Raw genomic sequence first — 24,049 nt, 5'->3', positions numbered from 1 at the left:
TTCATGCAGTCAACACATGTTTATTGGGCATTGACTCTGTTCCAGACCCTAGTTAGCAACAGGGCCTCAGAGGCAAAGTGCACACAGACCCTGCCCTGTGGCACTCACAGCCTGGCAGGGCAGCTGGTCACATGAGCAGACATTCACAATACAGTGTGGTCAGTGTGTTAGAGGTAGGAGCACAGAGGAGAGACCCTGGCCTGGCCGTGGGTAGCAAGGAGGGCTTCCTGGGGACGTGTCACTTGAAGAGTTTAGGGAGTCAGCAAGAGTTAGGGTGTCTCTTTTGAGGGTGTGGCCAGTGCAGAAGTTCAGAGGTTTGGGAAGACGATGGTGGTGGTGACGATAGCTGGGAGTCAGGCAGGGCCCACCAGAAAGAGCTGAAAAGCCAGCAATGACAGGAAGCACTCAGGGTGTGAAGCAGGCGTGGGGACAGGGCTCGCCAGGAGCCATCGTGGAAGGTGGCAGAAGGGTCAGGGGTGCCAGTGGGTGGCCATGGGCATCAATGGGGGCCAATGAGACCCTGGTCCAAGGAGTCTGACCCTACCCAGGGCTCAGCAGGGTGGGGGTGGGGGTGCAGGCTGCCAGCCCCGGGGCCTCAGGGTGCACAGCACGGGATCCAGTGGCTTGAGCGTAGCCTGCTCTTGCAGCCCAAAGCGCTGCCCAGGCACCAGCCGGAACTCCAGCCTCTGAAGCAGCTTGGCCATAACGACTTTCACCTCCATCTGTGGGGGAGGGGCATGGAGGGGAGGAAGGGAGGAGGGAGCAGTGAAGACATGGTGAAGGAGGGTAGGAAAGAGGGGACACGGGGAGAGAGAGGCGGTGGAAAGGCACAGATGCAGAGTCTCCATTCTTGTTCTCCCATCAGGCATGCCCAGCCCCCAGGCCCCAGCCCCCGCCCCCCACCTTCCAAGCCCCAGCCTGGTCCCTACCCTGCAGTCATTTTTTAGAAGCCCAAGCAACACATCTCCTACCTGAGCAAACTGCTGCCCGATGCAAGACCGGTGGCCCAGGGAAAAGGGGAAGTAAGTGAACCGTGGCCTGCAGGAGAGAGGCCCTTCGGGGTCAGTACAAGGGGCAGGGTCTCCACATCACTGTCCCCTCCCATGACCAGCTTGGGCCCAGAGTCATCCTCAGAAAACTGCTGAGCTCTGCCCCTCGGGCAGGTGAGACAGTGTTGATCATCAACTTGGCAGAATCTAGAAGGCAGGAGGCATGCCCGGAGACCATTATCTTGATTACGGTATTGAGTGGGAAGCCATGCCCACTGCGTGTGGCCTGATCTTTGGGCAGGGCATCCTGGGTGATGCCCTGGGTAGGATGGAGAGGTGAGGTAAGCACTGGCATAGCCATGCCCTCTCCTCTCTGCCTCCACTTCTATGAGTTTTCCAGTGGCGGACTGCATCCTTAAGCTGTGAGCTAAGCCAAGCCCTTTCCCCCTGACAAAGCCAACATTGTCAGAGTTTTTATCCCAGCAACAGAAAAGGAACTTAAGAAAGCAAGTGAGCTGACATCTCTGAGCTGTGCTGGCGGCTACACCCCCTCCCCAGGCTCTCTAGAGGCCTGTGCATGGTGCAGTAGCTCAGTCCAGAGGCCTCCATGATGATGCCCCACCCACAGACCCCATCACAGCAGCTCAAGGAGCACTTACTTGGGTGCTCCGGGGCCAAAGCGGTCAGGGTTGAAAGTCAGTGGGTCTTCAAAGTAGATGTCCATCCTTCCCATGACATAGGTGCTGAACTGCAGGGAAAAGGAGCTGGTGTCTCTGGTTCCCAAGATGTCCCCTGCACCTCTCAACCCACTGCAGCCCCCCAGGGGGACATGGAACACAGCACCTTTCTACTACTAGATAGGTGTGACATTCCACAGCCCCCCTGGAAAACCTCAATGAGGAAGAGAGGGGACACTGATATGTCCACTGCCATCACCACGTGCCCGTGTGCTGTGCCATCCTCTGCCTACCACAGCCCTGTAGCAGCCACAGTGACCCCTGTTTTACAGATGAGACAATAGGGCTTGGAAACTTACCTGAAGTCACCGTCACCGAGCAACTAAGTGGCCACAGACTGAGGCCCTGTGCTGGGAAGCCAGCTGGAGGCCAGCCCCTCCTTCACCTCAGGTTTGCTGTAGCCCCACCCCCCTCAACTGAACCCAAGGCACCTCCTGAGGGAGCTGGTACACCTCCTATGCCCTGTGTCTTCAAGGCCTATGTGCCCAGCCCTAGGAAAGCAATGTGCCCCCTAACTGGGCTATGGGCATTGGTCATGCTGGGCCTGCCCACCTCACATCCCCCTGAGAGCAGCAGAAGCTTGGAGCTGAGCTGTGAACACAAGTGGGAATGCTGGGCATGGGTGAGGAGCCAGGGACCGACCATGAACTGGGGTATTTGCTGAGCATTATCCCGTGCACAGGAATGGACTGACTCTGGTTCCAACACCCACTATTGTACAAGGGTGAGCCAGGCTCATGGGAACCTGAGGCTGGGGCAGGGGTGAGCAGGGAGCTGTGCCTATGGCTGAGCGCTGGCAGGAGTGCAATTAAGTGGGCATGCCCACTTGGGCTCCACCCACATCCACATACAGAGGCAAGGCGGTGACAGGTACTAAACTGAGGACATTGGTTACCCCCCAGGTGACTGGCATGCAGAGATGGTGAGGGTCTCGGAGGTCAATGAGCCCAGTGAGTGCGTGAGTGAAGCCCGCACAACAGAACCACACACAGTCCAGCTGAATGTAACAGGTCCAGGGCAGAGGGAGGAAGGGCAGCAAGGAGGGAGGAGAGCTAAGAAAACAGGGCAGGGGCTAAGCCTGGGGAGATGGTTAAAGTGCTTGCTGCAGAGGCATGAGGACCAGCGTTCAGAGCCTCCAAAGCCACTTGGAATGTCTGGTGAGTACGGCTGCCCTGCTACAACTCCAGCCTCAGGAGGCAGAGACAAATATCCCAGAGCAAGGTGGTCAGAGAGACCAGCCATAACTGCAAGCTTTGGGTTTCCTGGAGAGACTGGAGTCCATGAGTCAGGTGGAGGGTGATTCTCAACATGAATCTCAGGCTCCACATGTATGTATGAACACCCACATACATGCCCACACACATGCATATACACCACACACACTAATACACACACACACACACACACACACCACACAGGAAAAAGTGGGGCCAGGGTAACTCCAAGAATACCCCATGTCTTCCTCTTCCCATTTGGAGCCCCAGGAAAGTGACTAAGCTTCAGTGTGTGCAGCTGTGTGTGGAGCACTTCCTAGACCTGTCTGCTGGAACATGTGAGGGGAGAAGAGGGCCTGACAGTGTCACGGGAAGACCAAGGCAAACAAACACAAGGCAGCCAGGAAACCGAGTGTCGTGATAGGAAGAGGCACATGGCTCCCCTGACCTGAGTCCCAGATTGACCACCCTGGGGACAAACAGGCCAGCCCACCTGAGGGCCCCACGCACCAGGAGAGGAGTGTTGCCAGGGACTCTGACCCCATCAATCAAGGTCTCTTCCTCCAGCAGGCGAAAGGTGCCCCATGCTGGCGGGTACAGCCTCAGAGACTCTTTGAGGACCTACATGCAAGAAGATAGTGTGGGAAATCAGGAGAGCCCGTGACCAGTAGCAGTGTGCATGGTCCCCATCCCATTCCCAGGACAGCCCAGAACGTCAGCCTTGCCATAGAGTCCATCCCTTGTATGACCAAAGGGGAAACTGAAGTCTAAAGGAGAGGGGCACTATCCGGGACACAGGGGCAACACTGGGACCAGAAGGCAGGGCCCCTCTCCTCCCAGAGATGGCAGCCTGCAGCACAGAGGAGCCTTGTGCTTGGCTGACTGGGAGGGGCCTGCTGAGCCAGCTGCTCGGAGAAAAGCCTTGCAGCCAGGCTTTGCCTGAAGTGCCATGTCAGCCCTGTTTGCTAACGGTCCACTCTCCAACCTGGCTGCATACTTGGTGCCTGGGGAGTTGGGGGAAGGATATCTCCATCCTGCTGTTTGAGTCCAGGGGAGCCTGGGCTCCAAGGAGGGCCCAGTGAGGCAGCAGCCCCGACTCCACACATCTGCCCAGAGGTGTCTCAACCACACTGCACACCTGTGACAGATATTGCAGTCTCCCAAGATCCTCGTAGTCCAGGTGCCGCTTGGAACCGACAACCTCATCCACCTCGGCCTGCAGCCTGCCAGGTAAGACAGAGAAGCTCACCTTGGAGAGAAACTTCTGCCCGAAGCACTAGAAGGTGCCAGGTGGTAGAGAGCTTGAAGAGCAAGGTATGGGGTTCCCACCAGCACACACTGCCTGCCCCCTGGGCAGCTGCATTCCAGCAGGCCATGTCTAACAGCCAATAGGAACCATGTTCCTAGAACTTTAAAATATCCATCCTTGTTTGTTGCTCGAATGCAACCTTAGGGAAGAACATGGTCCACATAGCATTTGGTGCTTTGACGCTGGGCTTTAGATGCATAGCCCGGTAGACTGACAGCAGAAACACCAGCAAGAATGGGCCAGGGAGGCCAACGCCTCAGTGTGGGTCTGGACCACCTCACACCCATCAGCATGGCAGTGAGGGGAAAAGAAAAGAAAATAGAAAGAGCAGGGAATCACCAATAATGTGGAGTCATGGAGGGGCTGGGACACGGGGTATACCAAGGGTGAGGACAGAAAGCTGGGCAGCTGCTGCGGAACGTGAAGTGGTAGCTCCCACAAAATTAGAATCAGAATTATTGTCTGGTAATTCTACCTCAGGTGTAACCCACAATCTCTGAAGGGGGAGCTGCACACTCATACTCATAATCACTGTAGGTAGGAGACGAGGGGCAGAAGCTGCCCAAATGTCACCCTGTCCTGAGAAGCCAAGGCTCTTCCACCGCCATGATGGAGCCAGATCTAAACTTTCAAACAGGAAGCAGCTCTGGCTTGGGTTCCCCCATTCACGAGCCTTGAGGACCCTATGCTGAGTTAATGTAACCCAGACACACACACACACACACACACACACTGGCTGATACTATTCCCACCAGGCACCTCGCTAGATCAGCGTCCCGAGGGGCAGGAGAAGGCCGCTGTTTTAACAGGGCAGTGTTTTGAGTTGGGGAGATAAAAAAGCCCTGGGATAAAGTGATAGCCAGGCTTCCACCACAGTGTCAATGTGCTTAGTGTCTTTGGACTTTGAATTTAAAAATAGTTCAAATGTGACATATTTCCCAGTGTCTGGGATGGAACCTGGGCTGTGTGTGCTAGGCAGGTGCTCTACCACTGAGCAACACCCTAGTCTGCAACAAAGTGCACATTTCTAGCATATCTATACAAACATGTATTGACACGCATATATCTACTTAAAACCCAATAAACTATTTATAAAATTGTGAGTGTATTGCTGTTTTTTGCCTGTGTGTACAGCTGTGTACCACATGCATGCAATGCCCGTGGAGGCTAGGAGAGGGCACTGGATCCCTGAAATTAAAGATGGCTGAAAGCCACCAAGTGGGTGCTGGAAATCAAACCCGGGTCCTCTGGAAAAGCAGCCAGTACTCTAACCACTGAGCCATCTCTCCAGCCCCAACAAGCTATTTTATATCTCATGCTGTCTCTCACTTCTATCCTTCCTGCTGGTGACCAGCAATGCTTATAACAGGCTTGTTCCCCTTCCCAAGAGTTCCCACAGCTCCCTGCATGGCCATGGGCTCTAAGCTTGGCTCTGTCTGCTCCCTGACACTCCTGAGGGTACCCAGCAAAGGAAGACCTGGGACCTGACCAGCTCAGGTGCTGTGTCCCACGTGACTGCACGACCCTCCTTGGTCCTGCCACCTAGGGGCTGCTAATCAGCCACAGCTGGGATGCTCTGTGCACGGGGGAAGGAATGAGACCACAGTTCTTGCTGGCTCTGGGCTAGGGCAGTTTGGGGGTGGGGAGTGGGGGTGATGGCCTTGTCAGGGACCCCAGATGCCTTTTCTGGAGAACACGTTCTCCAGGAGAAAAGCAGAGTGTAGGACCTCTAGGCCAGGAAGCAAGTACAAAGACCCTGGGTAAAAGGCAGCAGGGTCTATTGGAGAGCTCCAGCCATGGCATGTGGGGACAGGTAGCTCTGGAAAGACCTCAGAAAAGCCCTTTGCCAGTCCCAAGGGCAGCCTTCATACCTGGCCACGATCTCTGGCTGACGAGACAACTCCATCACTGTGAATGCCAGATGGTTGGCAGAAGTCTCATGACCTGAAAAAGGAAGGAGCGTTCTGGGTGAGACTGCAGGGGCTGTCCACGCCCTGCCCTGCCACCCAGCTTCCTGGTAGCATCTGAGAGTCCACATTTTCCCTCCTCCCATGGCTGTGATATGAAGGAAATGGTCTGTCTGTCTGTCTGTCTCTGCAATTCCTCTACTAGCCAGTGGGTGAGTAAGCCTGCCCCTGCCTCCACTTAGATGCTCCGAGAGCTGTTCCTTCTACCCTCCACACAGTGGTCCTGTTTTACAGGAAAGAAAAGATAAGAGTTGTGCTGGTGGCCCACACCTTTAACCCCAGCACTTAGGAGGCAGAGGCAGGTGGATCTCTCTGAGTTTGAGTTCAGCCTGGTCTATATAGATATCCTGTCTCAAAAAAGCTGAAGCCAGGAAAAGCTTGAAACTGGAAGTGTTTGAGCCCAAGGAAGGGCGGGGTCTATCCAAAGCCTCTGCATCCCCTCCAGTCACAGGGTCTGACAGGAGACCACCCAAACAAAGGCCTCTCAGAGGTCAGGCAGGATGCCATCAAATCAACAGGGCCAAGCTCCTCCAAGGGTGACTTGGCTGCAGGGAGGGGCACTGAGTCACGTGAAGCAGTTGAGAGGGGCAAGCGGCTCAGCAGGTAGACACTAGTGACCAGCCAAGCCATCTCACTGCCAGCTGGCACAGGGAGGTGAGGCCACCTGCTCCTAGAATCTGATCCAGGACAGCTCAGTCATGGCCAGGATGGCCCTGGGCTACCTGAGGCATAAGAAGCAAAGCATCCCTCCCTAGCCCCCTGGCTCCACACAGGCTAAGGAGAGGCTGGGAGGAGGGGAAGAATTGCTCACAGGGAGCTGGGTGGGGAGCCCAGGGAATAGCAGCAGTCCCAGCCGACAAAGCCAGAATGAGCTTCAGGTTCTCTGGGCCTCTCACACAGGACCTGGCTCCATTCAGATGTGGTTTTGTGCTTGCTTTTCTCTTTGTGTGTGTATGTGGAGAACATGTGTTTATAGGTGTGCATGGGGACACACATGCATATGTGTGTGCATGTATGCAGAGACCAGAGGTCAACCTCAGGTATCATTCCTAGAGGATCCATCCACCTTGTTTTGTGAGGCAAGGTCTTTTACTGTCATGGAGCTCAGCGATTAGGTTAGGCTGGCCGGCCAGTGAGTCCCAGGGATCTCCTGTCCCCCGAATTCTCTCCCTGCACAGGGATTTGTGTGAATAGCACTGCACGCAGCCTTTTATGTGGGTGCTGTAGCTACAACTCGGTTCCTCATGCTTGCATGCGAGCAGTTTACCAACCGAGCTATTCCCTGGTCCTCAGAGATGCTTTGGATCTGTGCAAGGAGAGTGCCCTGCAGTGCAGCTCTAAGGTGGTCTCTGTGTGGCTTCTGCCCACCTGGACACAGCTCATCCATGTGGCAGGCTCCCGTCCAACAGAATGTGTCTGTCCACTCCTGCCAAGGGACCTTGCCTTGCTCTCTGCTGTTCACCTGAGCCCTCCTTGCATCCATTCACCTCGTCCCATCTGTGCAGTCCCTGCTGTACTGGGCCATGGAAGTGTCCTTACCATGCAGCCTTGCTATTGTGAACCGCTAACCCTTATAGTCGGGGAGACAGCCCTTGCCAAATCAACTCAGATAAATATAGCCTCACATCAGGAGCAGCAGGCGGAGGGGACTCTGGACATGAGGATGGCTTCTACATGGGCCAAAATGTGCTCAGTGGGCAATCACTGAGGGCATCCATGAGGAGGCGGTATCTGCAAGATTGCTAGAGGAGAGGAGGGGCTTCCTAGGTGAGCAGTAATACTCAGGAGATGAGCGGATGAATGGACATTATCGGTGCATATTTATACCAAGCTAATAAATCGGAATAAATCTGAAAAGGGGCAACCCAAAATTTACAGCCAAACTCTCCTGAGCCAAAGAAGCCAGCTTCCCAAACAGCCCAGCCACTAGCTAGCTCACAAGGACAGCCAGAAGTCAGGCTCCCTTTCCCCCGGGACCTGTGGGGAGCTAGGTTTAGTCAAGCACCGAGCTATGTCAGGATTAAGGTGCCCGGAGCAAAGCTTGGACCCACCATACCCCAAGCTACACACCCGCAATGAAGAAGGTAACGAAGTTGTCCAGCAGAACCTCATCGTCCTGGGCTCCCTCTTCAGCTGAAAGGCAAGGACATGTTCAGCCCATGGCAGCCCACGGCAGCCCACAGCAGCCCACCGAAGCTCACCGCAGCCCACCGCAGCCCACTGCAGCCCTGGCTCCCAGGCTCACGGAGCATCGTTCTCTCTGAAGCCAGAGGCGGAGTCAATGGTGAGGAGCGTTGGATGGTGGGAAGGGAGCATCCCAAGCCCGCCAAGGCCTGTTCCTGGGTGCCCCACCTCACCCCGCACCTTTGAGAATCTGCGTGAGGATGTCAGCCGGCACGTCCTCGCCCCTCTTCAGGGCCTCGCGGCGGCGCTGCACCCAATCCTTCCCCACCTGGCGCAGCAGGCGGATGCTCTCTCGGATCTCCCGGAGCTGCTTTCTCTTCCCTGGCATGAACTGAAGGAGAGCCCCAGCTCAAGGCTTCCCTTAATGTCCCCGGGTCCCTCCCCAGACCCCACCCGGAAATCCATACAGCAGCGTGCTGGGGAGAACGTGAGAAAATTCTAGAAAAGATCAAGCAGCCAGGCAGACCAGAACAACATAGCAGACTGAGTCCAAGCATGAGTTTCCCCCTCCTGCACCAAATCCCTAGAAGTGATGGGAAGAGAGGCCCTTCTGCCTCCATGCAGCCCTGGGAAGAAAGGGCCCCTGAAGGGGGGAGAGAGTTAGGGCTGCATCGGGAAGGAGAAGTCGGGGCCAGAGCGAAGTGAAGTGGAGTCAATGGCTGAAAAGATGGATTGGCCTCTGGGGCTGCAAGCTCATAGACCGAAGGCCCCAAGAACAGAGGGGAACCGGAGATTGGCTCAGGAATCACCTTTCCCCTTTCTTCTTCTTCATGTCTGGAATAAGCAAGTGATAGCTGGAGCTACAACAGCCATCTTATGACAATGAGGTGATGGATGTGCTGAGAACAGTGGAACACAAAGACAGAAGAGTCCAGAACCTCTGGCACGGCGAAGTCATCACAGCACCCTAGAACGCCTGCTTTGGGGTTGTTTAACACAAGACAGAAATTAACTCCTAACCTTCATTGCGCCAGCCTCTCTGGTTACGCCCTTCCGCTCTTAGGTAAGGCATGCAAATGTAGATTCAGAAGTCTTTCTGGACACACTGGCATACAAAACCCATTCTGAAAGAAGTCACTGAAGGAGGCGCTTCAGCACATGCAGAGGCACAAACACAATGGGGTCACACTCCGGGGAAGGGCAGGCAGTACCTTTGCCAGGGTGTTACGGGATGCACTGATACCCTCCAGCATGACTTTCACTGCCTGGGACAGCGGTTTCTGGGCACCCAGTAGCATACTGGTCTCCATCCCAAAAGCTGCCTGTGGGAGAGAAAGTTGAGGTCAAACCTGGAGACACTGGGGGGGGGGGCAGCACTGAGCCTCACACAGACAGCTGGAGACCCCAGTCTTCTTCTGTGTCACCCACGCCTGACAGTGACCCACGAGGAGTCTTGAGCTTCTGCCTCCTGCCTAGTCCGATGCTGTTTCTCCCTGAGCTGCACGCACATCCACACCCCAGGGCACCGGCCAGGACTCCATTGGCTGCGTCCAGGTGAGCTTTGTGCTACCTACTTGCCAAGTCTACTGTGACCAGCCCAGCCCTATCCCACAGGGGTGTAGAGGAGAATGGAGCCAGGCGGGCCTCAGAGAACATCCACAGCTGCCTTGACCAGCCGAAGCCAGTCCCAGTACCTCTGAGGGTGCATTTCTGGGGCCAGAGTCAGAACCCCAATCTCAAACTAGGTCACTTTGAGTAACCAAGGGGATGAAACATGGAAACTAAGCAGAGCCCAGAAGAGAGCGGCTGAGCTACAGGAGGAGGAAGAGAGGAGACCCCCAACCCCTGTGCCCCAGCCTCCTCAACCCCCGAACCCACCAGCTAGCACCACCCATCACCTTGGCCAGGATGTCGATGGTGGCACAGGTCAGCATGTCCTGCATGGACACCGGTGTCTGTCCATCCGCCTTAGCTTCTAGGATTTCCACCAGCTGTTCTGCCTTCTCGTTGAACGTCTCCATCAGGCTAACCAAGGAGCTGGGGAAGCAGTTAGGTGTCCCCTGGCTCCCCACCCTGTCCCCTCCACTCGCCTCAGTGAGGCAGGTGGACCCTGCCAGCCTCCCAAACCAAATCCCAGACTGGGCCTGGAGCCAGAGCAACTGAACCTAGTGCCGAATGGACACTGTCCCTTTGACCCCACCCTCCCCTCCCCTAATGGTTTCATAGTCCTCTGCCTCTGCCATCCTCTGTCACGTCCAAAGGAATGTGACAATGCTGAAATTCTGGGGCGCCCTACAGTCCTAGAGACAGCTCCACTGGACCCCTCCTGCCCCTCTGTCTGCATCTCTGCTTCCCTTACCTGCCTGAGCCAGGCCACCATGTGACATCTCTGGTTTTCCCATCTCCTGCTCCTGAGCAGTCACAAGGCCCGAGTCTAATGAAGTGGTTTAATTCCACTTTGAGGGGAACTGAGACCCCAGATGCCATATGCAACTTAGCTCCCAAAGCCACTGTCTTCTCTGCCTTGGGACATCTCCCAGGCACGGAACTTAGAGGGGTGAATGGAAGGATACACTCCAAACTCAAAACCAGCAGCTGCGGGACGCAGGAAGGGAGAACGGCACATTTTCCATTACATATTTCCAAGTTTTCACCAAGAGAAAATGGTGTTTATAATTAAAAGTGTTGAATTGCAATCTGAGAGAAGGGTTCATGGGTAATTCTTGCCCTGTTAAGATTTGTGTATCTTTATTTTCTGTGTACGTGTATTTTGTCTGCATGTAAGTAAGTGTACCACACACATGGCAGGTACCAGAAGGTTTCAGACCCCTGGAAGCTGGAGTCAGACAGTTATGGGCTATCCTGTCGGGACTGGCACTTGAGTGTGCACATGCATACATGAACATGGCTGCACACAGAGGGACCGGGGGCAGGCAGGTGCTCTGTAAGAGCAGCAAATGCTCTTGAGCACTGAGCCACCTCCCCAGCCCCTCTGCTCTACATTCTTCATCTTGAAGTTTATCTGAAAATTTGGAATTAATTTCAAATAGGGGGCTTTTAAAACATCAGCGAGGAAGTATGAAAGAGAAACAAAGAGAACGTGTTTTGGGTTTTTTGTTTTTGTTTTGTTTTGTTTTTTTGTTTTTCTGAGACAGGGTTTCTCTGTGTAGTCCTGGCTATCCTGGAACTCACTCTATAGACCAGGCTGGCCTTGAACTCAGAAATCTGCCTGCCTCTGCCCCCCAAGTGCTGGGATTATAGGCGCGCACCACCACTGCCAGGCGAGAACATGTTTTAAATTAAGAAATAAAATGGGCAATTCACAGTCCTTCTCTTGTGCTCTGAGGCCTCCCGGGCTTACTGACTCTTCCCTGGCTGCTAAGCTGCTTATCCTATAGCTCAGCTCTCTGCACCCCTCCTCCACAACCTCAAAACCTTAGAACAACTGTTGCTCTTAGGGAGGAAAAAAAAAAATCCCCTACTCTGGCCACCTAGGAAAGGGAGAGGGCAGACTCTGCCCCCTGCTGACTCCTCCCACCACCTCTGGCTGTTGCTGCGCACAGGTCCCTTCACTGTCCTCCCTCCCTCCCGTTAGCACCTGGACATCTGCCCAGCTTCCAGATGGCCCTCAGGACAGTCTCTCAAGCATGAGTGCAGGCTCCTCTTCATCTGCTCACATAGTCTGCAGGGATGTAGTGAGCTGTTGGCTTATGTTGTTCTTGTTTTGTTTGTTTTTAGCGATCACAGTCAGGTGAACTATTTGGGGAGTGTGTGGCTGGCCAATACTGAGTTTCTGGCCACCAACATAAGCAGAAAAACCCGCTGAAGGGAGGGAGATTCAGTGCAGTCTCAGCCGTGTGGTCTTCTAAGCATCTATTTATTTACTGTGTGTGTGGATGCACTGCACATGCATATGTGCATGTGGGTGCACTGGCAGTGGCCAGAGGACAACCTGTGGGAAGGAATTGGTTCTCTCATTCCTAGTGGATCCCAGGAATCAGACTCAGGTTGCCAGGCCTGACAGTAAGCCATCTTGCTGCCTCTAACACTCTAGTCTTTTGTGGAAAAAAAAAAATAGACCAAGCTCTTCTAGTAAAAGTAAAATCTAGAAAAGTAGAAAGTAGGAGTGTACTTCCCAGCTCTGCTTAAAGCATCAGTGACACTGTGTGGGGACAGTGGCTGGAGACTGAGCTACCAGCACTTCCTATTCGTCCCTCATTGGTAACTTAGGACTCACTCAGCTTCGTAATGCCTGCATTGTCTCTCTCATCCCTACAGCTTGATATTGCAGGTGTTAACAATGAAAGAGTATTTCTTAATATCTAGTAAGAGCTCCCACAAGTACAAATGAATGTCCAGCCTCTGAACTGCCACCAGAGAGGGCCACAGTGCCATACCTTGAGCTGTGTGTCTCAGAACAATGGACTGTTTTGCTTAGGGGTTAGGCAGGTATGCATAGTGCATGCGCACATGTATATGGGTGTGTGGGTGTACCCATCAAGCTTGGTGGCAAGTATCTCTACTAGATAAGCCATCCTACCGGCTGATCCTCGTGTCAGGACCCTGTGGTTAGAACCATCTGGTTGGGATCTATGTTCCCCCGTAACTGGGGGCAGGAACCATGACGCTCAGCTGGCTCTCCCTCATGGGACTCAGCTGGCTCTCCCTCATGACGCTCAGCTGGCTCTCAGTCTCCACTTTGGCAGAGACAGCACTGCCTGGGTGTGGCAGGGGCCATGTTGGGGGTGTGAACTCAGCCCTGGAGGGGATATCTAAGCTGGGTATCAAACAGGCAATAGGAATTTCCTAGAGAAAGCACACTGTAAAAAAGAACATGGTAGCCATAGGATGGTGAGAACCAGCAACTAGTAAGGTAGGTACAGACGGGGTGAGGGGCTGACCGCCATCTTTCAGCTGACAGCCACTCAAGGCCACCAAGCAGTAGGGTGGGATAGGTCTAAGTTTTACTGACATCTGTCCCAGACAGTGAAGAGGATGCATCGAAGAAAGATGATCTAGAAGAGGCTACGGGATGGCTCAGAAGGGAATGTTCACATAGGACCCACAGACTATTTAGTCTAGAGTGACCTTACAGCCAAACCCCCAATTAACCCTTCACCCTGACTTCTAGACAAAGTTAACGTGGCCATCTGTATGTCAGACTATAGTGTTCACTGTGGGGTGATTCTTGAAGGAGGATGGGGTGTCTGTCACTCTGATTCTACAAGAAGGAAGACCCAGGCCTTGTCACCAGAAGACTACAAACAAGCCCAGGCTGCACTTAGGAGGAAGAGGCAGGCAGATCATTGTGAGTTTGAAGCCATCCTGGTCTACATAGTGAGTTCCAAGACAGCTATATAGAGAGACCCTATCCCAGAAAACAAGCAAACAAAACCAAAACAATTCACATACATACATATATATGAACACAGTTTGTTTGTTTGAGACAGGGTCTCACTCTGTAGCTCAGGCTCTGTAGCTTAGGTTACTAGAACTTGTCTTGTCGTCGTCCTGTCTCAGTCTCCTAGGTGCTGGAAGTATAGACACTCACCATCATACCCAGCACAATAATCATGGATACACACAGAGAACAAAATTATAAATCAAATATAGTTCTAGCAACAATAAGTCATCATGAGTAAATGACTTTTTTCTATAAATTTTAAATGATATCTAAGTAAAACATTTCCTCCCTCAGAATGTTAAACACAGACTCAGCATGCTACCCCATGACTACAAATGCCATTTATGCCCAAGGGAAACAAAGGCATACGTTTACACAAAAGCTCGTGTCGCTGTGTCTTGGTAGCACTGCTCCTGATAGCTCCAAAGTGGAGACGACCCAATACCTACTAACTGACTAAACAACATATGATAGCCACATGGTAGAACATCATTCAGCAATGAATAGGAAGTAAATATTAGCACAGGCTATCACCGTCAGTCCTGGTGAGAGGAGCCAGATATGAAGGACCACATACTGTCAGTCCATGTGTGCGAAATGTTGAGAATCCAGACAAAAGTGTGATAAGAATTAAGGGAGAAAGGTGCTACATATCTATGATGACCAAAAAATCTGTTGAATGATACATTTTAAGTGAGTGAAGTATGTGGAATGTGATGTATAACTCAATAAAAGGGTTATTAAAAAAAAAATAAGGCAACGGGCAGTGGTAGTGCATGTCTTTAATCCCAGCACTTGGGAGGCAGAGGCAGGCAGATCTCTGAATTTGAGGCTAGCCTGATCTACAGAGTGAGTTCCAGGATAGCCAAGACTACACAGAGAAACCCTGTCTCAAAAAAAAAAAGAAAAAAAAAAAAAAGCAAGCAAACAAACAAAAAAGGCACCATCAAGAATTAACAAATAAAATGAATAAAATAAGAGACCCAGAGTCTGAGTGGGACAGTTTTGGATAGCAGGGGTTACATCATGTCCCCTCCTCTGGTCACTGGGGTCATGCAGCCCTCAATGTTAGGGTTAGGGCTGCATATATAGGGGCCCTATATAAACTAGCCATATAGGGGCTCCCTCAACTCTCCCTCCTGACTTCTGATATCCCCAAATTTTCCTCCAATTGGGTAAGGTCCCTGAATGAGGCCTCCCCACCAAGAGCCCTCTCCAGCCAGCACTACCCCCGGCCAGCACGGATGGTCCCATCCCACATGCTTACCTACGGCTGAAGGCCAAGTCCATGACTCTCCTCTGCTTGTACCAGCGCCCATAGTCACATTCAGACACCAAGCCCTGGCCAAACAGTCTGCAAGAGACAGGAACCAGGTGCCAGAGAGAAGGTGGGAGGCAGGAGGGACTGCTCAGTGGGCATGGGGTCACCCTGGGGTTGAGGAAAAGGCTCTGGGACTTGGTGGGGTGATGGCTGCCTCACGCCGTGCATGTAGCCAGACCATAGTGTGGATAAGACAGTGAGGATGACACTGTCTGTTTAGCAGGAGGAAGAGGAAGTGTGACATGGGTTTCAAAACATCACGTGCATCCTAAACCCGCCATCTATATATATCAAAATTTAAAGCAAGGTGACCCTATGTCTCAGCACCAACAACACCCACCCCCCACTCCCCTATCTGCCTCCAGAAGGGAAAGAATGCCAACCCTGAGAGTGGAGCCACCATGCACAGGGAACGTGTTCTGCTCCCAGTGGAGTCCCCCTTCCTCCCGTCCTTACCTCTCCCCAAACACAGTCTGAATCGCACGGTACATCTTGGAGTCCTTGTTGTACTTGGTGGACATCAGGAACTTCTAAATATCCCCCCAAACAACACAATGCATGAGAGAGTGCACTCAGCACACAGGCACCAGCCTTCCCCCTCTCCTCCCGGCCCCAAAGGAACACAACAGATATATGGCCAAGTGGACCCCTGGCCACATACCAGGAGGCCTGTCTTTAAGCAAGAGCAGTTGTAGAGAGATGTGGGAAGGGGTCCAGAGGTGCCAAGGGACTGTCCTATGAGCACACAGCTGGAGTAGGCATGGGACCCTACACCATGCCTTCCAAAGCCACTTGAAGTGGCCCACACTGCTGTGAAGCCTCTGAAACAAAGGAAAGACCCTCAGGATAGGCTCCCTGTCAACAGCCCCAGGCCAGCCTCAGTTGAAGGAGTATTTTCTGGAGGAAGGGCCATCTTGCCTCTCAAAAGCTATCAATATCAATATTGATGTTACCCAACAGCCTCTGAGACAGTCTAGCCAGAAGAGCATGGCTTGGGCTGGGCTCAGCACCCTGCTCCATATTTGCTGGCTCCATAACCCTGGATGAGGTTCCTTCTCTGGGCCTGGTGCTCCTTAGACAATGAGGATGGCTAAAGGGTGCCTGACTGCTCCAGGTTGGAGTGAGGACTCAGTCACTTCTGCAGCAAGAGAGCTGAAAATGGTGCCTGGTACACAAGTGCTCAGGAAGTGCCAAGGCCACATCAACAGCCTGCAGTTTACTCCCTGCTCATCAGCCTTCAGATACGCAGGCTGCTTTACATGATTCTTACACAGAGATGGAAAGACAGAGATTTAGAACTAGCACAAGAGGTCTGGGGTGCCGCTGAGTTTGTAGAGTGTTTGTCCAGTAAACACAAAGCCACGGAATCTGTCCCCAGCGCCGCATGGAATGGGCATGGTGGTGGATAGCAATAATGCTAGCATTGGAGATAAAGGTGGGAAGATCAGAAGTTCAGGGCTGTCCTTGGCTACATAGTGAGTTTGAGGCCAGCCTGGGCTATGTTAGACTCTGTGCCAAAATAAAAAATAAAAAAATAAAAAAAATAAAAAAATAAAAATAAAAATAAAAAATAGAAGCAAGGTAATGTTTGTGATGGACCCAGGATTTGAACCAGGCAATCTGAGGCCAGGTGCAAGGAGAGAACACGAGATTCCAGGCTGAGGGAAGTCCACATCCGAGGGATAGTGGGTAGGCAGCAGAGGCCACAAGACCCAGTCAGAGACTAAGTTTGATCCTGGAGCCCTGGGAAGGAATTGAGAATTTCTCTAGTTCCTGTGGGCTCCACTCCGGGGTCTCAAACCAAGCTTTCAACTGAAAGGAAACCCCAGAGGTGTCTGGCTTTATACCATATGCCACCCCAGGGACCTCAGCTGTACCCCACAAACCCCAATTTATAAATCCAGCTCTTCCATCACCCAACCCAGCCAAGACCATGATAGCAAACGCCACCTTCCCACTCCTTTCAAAGGTCCCTCACATCTGTAAGCCCCTCCTCAACTAAACAAGAGTTCCTACCACTGAGCTGCCACCACCAGCCCATCTCCCACAACCTGCAGTCCCAGAGGCTGGGAATCCACGGTTAACCACTGAGCTGAGTTTAGGCGGTAAGAGAGAGACACAATGAATGCTTTATACCTCATCCCTTCCTCTAGTCACCTCTGCTGATGCCACACTGGAGGCAGTAACAGCTAAGGACTTATTCTGCTGCAGACAACCACAAAACTGGGCAAACAGAAATGGATAAAGTGTCTAAAGTCAGATGCTCAGACGAGTCATGTGCATACGTGTACTGAAAAGACAGAAAACAAGATGAGGAAGGGCATGGTGACTGAGGGCTACTCTAGCTTCTGCCCAGTCAATTTCAGGACAAAGACACTAACGGAGACCCAGATATAGCCCAGAAGCCGTGCTAAGTGGGGCAGAAAGACGTCAGGCTCTCAGTAGGCTGCGGGAGGCTGGCAGTTTCAGGCCAGCATCCTGGAGGGGAGCTATATGTAGAAAGAGCCCCTCTACATGGGGTCCAGAGCACTGCGTGAGCACGCCGTGTGTGTGTGTGTGTGTGTGTGTGTGTGTGTGTGTGTGTGTGTGTGCATACACAGTGACACTGCATGATTTGAGATAGTAGAATGAATAGGCAGCCATCAGCTTTGAGGCTCTCGGGGTCCAGACACACCACAGGTGGTTCTAGATTACACTACAGACCTGCAAGTGAGGCTGGAAAAGACCAGACTTGTCTGCAAGCAAGTTACTTGTTATCAGGCTGAAGTCTGGCACTCTTTAAAGAATTAACAATAACCAAAAAAAACAAAAACAAAAACAAAAACAAAAAAACAAAAACCAACTTTTTTTTGAGACAGAGTCTCACTGTGTAGCTTGGGCTGACCCGAAACTCACTATGTAGGCCAGGCTGTCTTTGAATTCATAGAGATCCCCCCCCTCCCGACCCCCGTCAAACCTCTGTCTCCAGGCCACCCTGCATGCAGAGAGCTACACCTACAAGTCCACTGTGGGATCAGCACCATCTACTGAGATGTTGCCAGGCGTGGACTAGAAAGCTCACACACATCAGTTCAGGCCCATTCTTAAGCCTATAAGAGGCTGTCACTCCTATTTTACAGATAAAGAAACTGAAGCACAAAATAATGAAGTCACTCGGCCCAGGTCAGTTCAGATTTGAGTCCAGTCCTGTAGATAGTGGTTACCTGTCTGTGGTCTAAACAAGGCCCACACTCCTCGTATCAGGGGGGCACTTAAGCCCCACCTCTGGGAAAACTGAAAGCATCCGTGGTGGCTAGAGCACACAGAGAAGCCCGCCATAGATCAGTGGAGAGGATTCGAAGGAGGCTGAAGAGCAATATCTGTCCCTTGGGTCCAGTGTCACCCACAAACCAGGGAAAGGAGGCCATGGCACCAGAAGTACCTCCTACCTTGACTGACTCAGGACTCGTGACGATGACTGAGGTTTTGTGGAAGACGTTGACTCTTACAACAGGACCATACTTCTTAGCCCTGGGAACAGAAGTGACTGTCAATTCCACCAAGCACGAATCCATCATCCCTAGTTCAGTGGGGCCTCACTGTCGGGAGGAGTAGCAGGAGACACTCAGCCACTTCCTCTGGGGCCCAGGAGGCCTGGGCTGGGGTGGGGATGGTGGTCTCTTCTCTGTTGTTAACTCGTTGTTAAGTCAGGATCCCCTTAAACTCATTTTCCATATCCATTAAACAGGAGTTGAAATACTGTCCTTAGCCCACAAAAGCATGTGCCAGGAATTAAGCAATATCAGACATTTGGAAGAGTTTTGAAAGACAGAAATTTACACCCCCCAACGGTAACTGTTACCTGCACTCCGAGCCAGTTTGCAGAGGAGGAAACTGAGGCCCAGAGATTCTAACAGCTGTTCTAAGGCTTCTTGGAGGTCAGCGGAAACTCTTGGCTTCCTACAGCCTTGTTATCTGATCCTACGCTCTGGGGAGCTGCCAAGGTAGGAGCGACCTGTAAGGTCGGGTGCCGGGAGGAACAGAGAGGAACCTGGGAGGGGCAAGGGAGTGCCTTGGGGCATGGTAGGCACACTGAGAGTTTCTGCAGGAGCGGGTTAGACAAAGTGGGGTTCCTGCTGAGAGACCCAGAGTAAAAATAACACGAGACAAATTAGGGCTCACCAATCCAAAAACACATCTTGGAGCACACGGCCACAAGCTTCATCCTTTTTCCAAAAGTAGGGGAGATGTCCAAGAAGGAAGCTAGAAGAAAGGGGGACATCAGGCCTGGTAGCGAACAGTCACCCGCAAGGGCACCCTTCCCCTCAGGACCAAGAGAGGTGATATGGAGAACTAAGGCTGAAGGAGGAGGAGCATGGTGCTGTCTGGAGGGCACCAGGCCCAAGGTGCTGATGGTGCAAAGCCTGGTCCAAGGTGACCAAAGGCCTCCTCACAGGGTAGTCTTACTTCAGTCCCTTTGGTCAGAGGTCGATGGCTGGCACTGAGGAAGAACTCAGGGGCCTCAGGCACTCATGTGACATTCACCATGTGCCAAGCCCCGTGCCGTTGTGATGATCCCAACATCACCTGGTTAGGTTACACACCACAATCACCATCATCATTACTATTGATAGGTCCGATGGAGACTGAGTGGTGAGACCATTTGCCTGGAGTGTGCAGCAGGCACTAGGCAGAGCCCCACAATGTCTCCTCAGGGGACAGGACATGCCGTCTTCAGCATGAGCACCAGATCACAAGCACACCTGCTCACTGTCACCTTCATGCACAATCCAAGTGGGCACTTGTAGCATTTTATCTTCTTTGCCTTGCAGCCTCTTGAAGAAGGTGGCAGTGAAATTACAGTTGGAATATTTGTTCTAGGTCACAGAACCCAGGGACAGACCAAAAGAAGGCAAGGCAGTAAGATGACAGAGAATCTGGTGACACAGGAAGACAACCAGGCTAGGATGTGACTCCCCTGGTAGAGTGATTGCCTAACATGTGGGAAGCCCTGGCTTCCAGCCCAAGAATCACCTATACTAGGTGTGTTGGTGCACATTTGTAATCCCAGAACTCCGGTAGTGTGGTGGAGGCAGGAAGATAGAAGTCAGGCCATTCTCAGCTACATAAACTTCTAGAGATTTGAGATGGGATGGTGATGGAGCGGTAGAGTAACAGGGACAGGTGTTGAGGCTGGGGGGGGGGGAGCGTGACATTTAGTACAGATAAAGAGCAACCCTTCACAGGCTCGCTGAGGGGCTGAAAGATAACTCAGTTGTTAAAGAAATTGTCATGCAAACTCGAGGGCCTGAGTTTTAATTCCAAGCACCAGTGTTTAAAAAAAAAAAAAAAAAAGGCGTGGCAGATTGCCATGTAATCTCCATGCTAAGACGACAAAGCTCGCAGGCTGCTAAACTGTAGGTTTACTTAGAGAAGATGTGTCAAGAAGTAAGGCATACAGTGCTGAGGAAGACCTCCTATATCTCTGGCCTCTACCTACATCCACATGTACACACACACACACACACACACACACACACACAGAGGTGGCTTGTAAGCTAGATACACAGCTGTGAGAGATTGGGCCACCACATATGACATTCTGGATATCTCTGGACACCACAAAGAACATTACAGACAATGGGAAGAGCAGCTACAATGGCCCTGAGGTAGGTGCTTGGGCAGTAGAAGGATGCACATAATGAACAGAGTCCCAGAAGAGAAAGGGGCACAAGGTGGGGTTACCAAGGTGGGGGGTGGATGCTGGAAGACACTGTGCACTCTGACCTCAGTGAGGTGTGGGTCACTGGAAGGTTTTAAGCAAAGCACAGAGAGGATCTGACTTGGTCCTAAATGGGTCGTTTTCATAGCCACACTAGAAATAAAGGCAGGTAAAGGTGCAGAGAGAAACCAGAGGTGGCAGCAGCCAGTGGGGATGAGACAGAAAGAGCCTGGCAGGATGACACAGATACAGAGCCAGGCTGGAAAGCTGTGGGTCGGCGAGAGGGTTCAGGACAGAGACCTTTGGCCTTCTGTGGTTCTGCCTAAAGAATGAGCCCCATCAGTGACCTTACTGTGGGACATGTGCTCCACACAAACACCAAGAGTTACAAGGTAAGCTGTGCTTCAATATCCTGGAGATTCCTCACTTTTTGGCTTCACTTCTTTCTCTATCAACATTTGCCAACCTGGGGTGACCTGATCCCATGAGCTACTTTCTTGTTGCAGGACCAACAACCTGAGGCAGGAAGATAAAGTCAGAAGCATGGCTTTGGACTATTTTGTGTCAGCCGAGGAACCAAAAAGAAGGGCTTATAGCAGTGGTTCTCAACCTGTGGGTCATGACCCTCATAAGGGTTGCATATCAAATATTTACATTAAGATTCATAACAGAAGCTGGGCAGTGGTGGCACACGCCTTTAATCCCAGCACTTGGGAAGCAGAAGCAGGCGAATTTCTGAGTTCGAGGCTAGCCTGGTCTACAGAGTGAGTATCAGGACAGCCAGGGCTACACAAAGAAACCCTGTCTCGAAAAACCAAAAAAAAAGATTCATAACAGAACCAGGCAGTGGTGGCGCACACCTTTAATCCCAGCACTTGGGAGGCAGAGGCAGGCAGATCTCTGAGTTCGAGGGCATCCTGGTCTACAGAGTGAGTTCCAGGACAGCCGGGGCTACATAGAGAACCCTGTCTTAAACAAACAAACAAACAAAAAGATTCATAACAGAGCTGGACAGTGGTGGCGCACACCTTTAATCCTAGTACTTGGGAGGCAAAGGCAGATGGATCTCTGAGTTTGAGGCCAGCCTGGTCTACAGAGTGAGTTCCAGGACGGCCAGGGCTACACAGAGAAACCCCATCTTAAAACAAACAAACAAACAAGATTCATAACAGTAGCAAAATTATAGTTATGAAGCAGCAGCAAAAGTAATTTTATGGTTGGGGGTCAGCATGACACGAGGGACTCCATTAAAGGGTCTCGGTGTTAGGATGGTTGAGAACCACTGGCTTATAGGAAGGGAAGCAGAGGTAACATCTAGAGAACATGCTATGCTAAACCCAGAACTGAGAGCCCACAAAAAGGTGCCATGATCCAGTCAGTATCCAGATGAAGCCACAGGGATGCAGGGAAACAAAAGAGGAGGACCCAAGGGCTGGAACATCATGACAAGGTCACAAAGCAAAGACACAGCAACTAGGAGCACGAGTTCACACCACTCCGTAGGAGGCAGTAGAGGAGATGCCCCAGTTTGTGGGCTAGGGGTGGGCGGGGGAAGGTGGGCGCCGGGGAGCACCTGGGAATGGCATTGGCTTCAGCAACAGGAGTTGAGAGGCAGTGGCCAAGGCTAAATGGGAGTGACTTCAAGTGCTGGCGGGAGAGCGACTGGAGGCCATAGCAGGGTCTGCAGAGGGCTTGCTGTGGGGGGCAGAAGCTGGAGGAGAAGAGAGGGTGGAGAGACAGACTTTCCAAGACAGAGATGGGCGTGTGTGTTATATACAGATGGGGCAGACACAGAAGAAAACTAGTGGAACTAGAAGAAACACAGGAGGGAGGTGCTACTGGGGCAGGGACACTGAGCCAGCCAGGGGGACAGACTCTTTGGTCAGGGCATCAGTGGCCCCTGGCAAGAGCAGCTGGGAGGTACCTGTGGGCTGTGGGGCAGGGGTGGGCAGCTGTGGTAGCGGAAGCCAGGGCAGGAATTTCTCCCTGGTTGCTCTGTTTGCTGGGGGGAGTGGGAGGCGAGAATAAAAGCTGAGCATGCGATTGGAGGGGGAGGCACCGGGCTAAGAGAAGGCAGGGCTGCCGCCTGGAGAGGGGGTGGTGAGTGTACTGGAGCAGGAAGTGGAGGGCACCTGAGGTCACTCCGCGGGAGGGGCCTTGGAGAAAGGTGAGCGGCAGACACCACATATTACGGGCTGTATTTCCAGAATCATATTTTCATCACTCCTAAGACTATACAAACCGGAGTGGATGTTCTCAGTTGAGTCACCTCTCTGACTTTGGGTTTACCTTGCCCTCCAAGGTCTACACCTGGGTCAACTGCAAACTAGGAAGGCCAGAGGAAGAAGGGAGCTCAGGGCTGTTCCCTCTGTCTCCAGCAGGGGGCACAATGGAGCAAACAAGCAGGAAGACCTGGCCCTGGATTCAGGAAGGTAAAACTGTTAAGGTGAACACTGGGAGCCCCGACACAGAAGCCACTTGTCATAGCTCTGGTGACAGCATGTGACAAGTCAGCAAGCAGGGCAGCACCTCTCAGAACATCTGCTTCCCCATAAGAGTGACTGGCCAGCGGGGCTGGGGGTGGGGGGAGGATCCAAGGAGTCTATGGACTTGGGTCATAAAAGAACAGGGACCATCTAGATAGCCTACTGTGAGGCCACGAGAGAGTTGTCCCCACAATGGTTGAGAAGCAGGCTATTCACCACAGGTTTGCGCAGGTAAGAATCACATCTTGTGCCAGAGGTACCAAATGCTCAGCTGGGAACTTAAAAGTCCCTGGATGATGATAGAGAGCAGGACTGGGAGTGGGGCTCTCCCATGGCTAAACCCTGTCTGCACTTTGTGCAACAGTCCCCATCCTAGACAACTCATGAACCAGAAATTCTGAGTAGGAAGGAAAAACTAATGATACCTCTATCAGACCACCTGGAAGACAATGTCAAGATATCTATCCCAAATTAATTGAAAAACTAGGTTAAAAAAGACCCTTCCTTATTAAGTTGTGTCTGCGGTACAGTACCAGAAGAACAGGGGCTGATGCTGCACAGGACCAGGTAAATGGGCTGATGCTGCACAGGACCAGGAGTGCAGGGGCTGATGCTGCACAGGACCAGGTAAATGGGCTGATGCTGCACAGGACCAGATGAACAGGGGCTGATGCTGCACAGGACCAGATGAACAGGGGCTGATGCTGCACAGGACCAGGAGAGCAGGGACTGATGCTGCACAGGACCAGGAGAGCAGGGGCTGATGCTGCACAGGACCAGATGAACAGGGGCTGATG

General features: G+C 52.3%; 1 protein-coding gene across 4 annotated transcripts in view; it reads right to left on the bottom strand.

The window, feature by feature from the left end:
- LOC116081177 (cholesterol 24-hydroxylase) overlaps positions 1-24,049 on the bottom strand; it is a 27,911-nt gene continuing 3,862 nt past the window's right edge. The window contains exons 2-15 of one of the 4 annotated variants that reach the window (XM_031357825.1): positions 19,227-19,307; positions 18,494-18,575; positions 15,522-15,595; positions 15,012-15,098; positions 10,239-10,377; positions 9,552-9,662; positions 8,581-8,731; positions 8,287-8,349; positions 6,121-6,193; positions 4,079-4,163; positions 3,451-3,561; positions 1,649-1,737; positions 972-1,038; positions 1-722 (exon numbers count right to left, since the gene is read on the bottom strand). In XM_031357825.1, the coding sequence (XP_031213685.1) occupies positions 552-722; positions 972-1,038; positions 1,649-1,737; positions 3,451-3,561; positions 4,079-4,163; positions 6,121-6,193; positions 8,287-8,349; positions 8,581-8,731; positions 9,552-9,662; positions 10,239-10,377; positions 15,012-15,098; positions 15,522-15,595; positions 18,494-18,575; positions 19,227-19,307 (1,384 nt within the window). In that variant the 3' untranslated portion in view covers positions 1-551. Of the gene's footprint in view, positions 723-971; positions 1,039-1,648; positions 1,738-3,450; positions 3,562-4,078; positions 4,164-6,120; positions 6,194-8,286; positions 8,350-8,580; positions 8,732-9,551; positions 9,663-10,238; positions 10,378-15,011; positions 15,099-15,521; positions 15,596-17,201; positions 17,863-18,493; positions 18,576-18,906; positions 19,008-19,226; positions 19,308-24,049 lie in introns of those variants that run through there. The other 3 variants (XM_031357826.1, XM_031357827.1, XM_031357828.1) reach the window with 3 other exon arrangements.

The sequence above is a fragment of the Mastomys coucha genome, unplaced genomic scaffold (assembly GCF_008632895.1).
Source record: "Mastomys coucha isolate ucsf_1 unplaced genomic scaffold, UCSF_Mcou_1 pScaffold6, whole genome shotgun sequence".
NCBI classification, from domain to species: domain Eukaryota; kingdom Metazoa; phylum Chordata; class Mammalia; order Rodentia; family Muridae; genus Mastomys; species Mastomys coucha.
The sequence above is the reverse complement of the archived record's forward strand: the minus strand, read 5'-3'. Positions and strand labels throughout refer to the sequence as shown.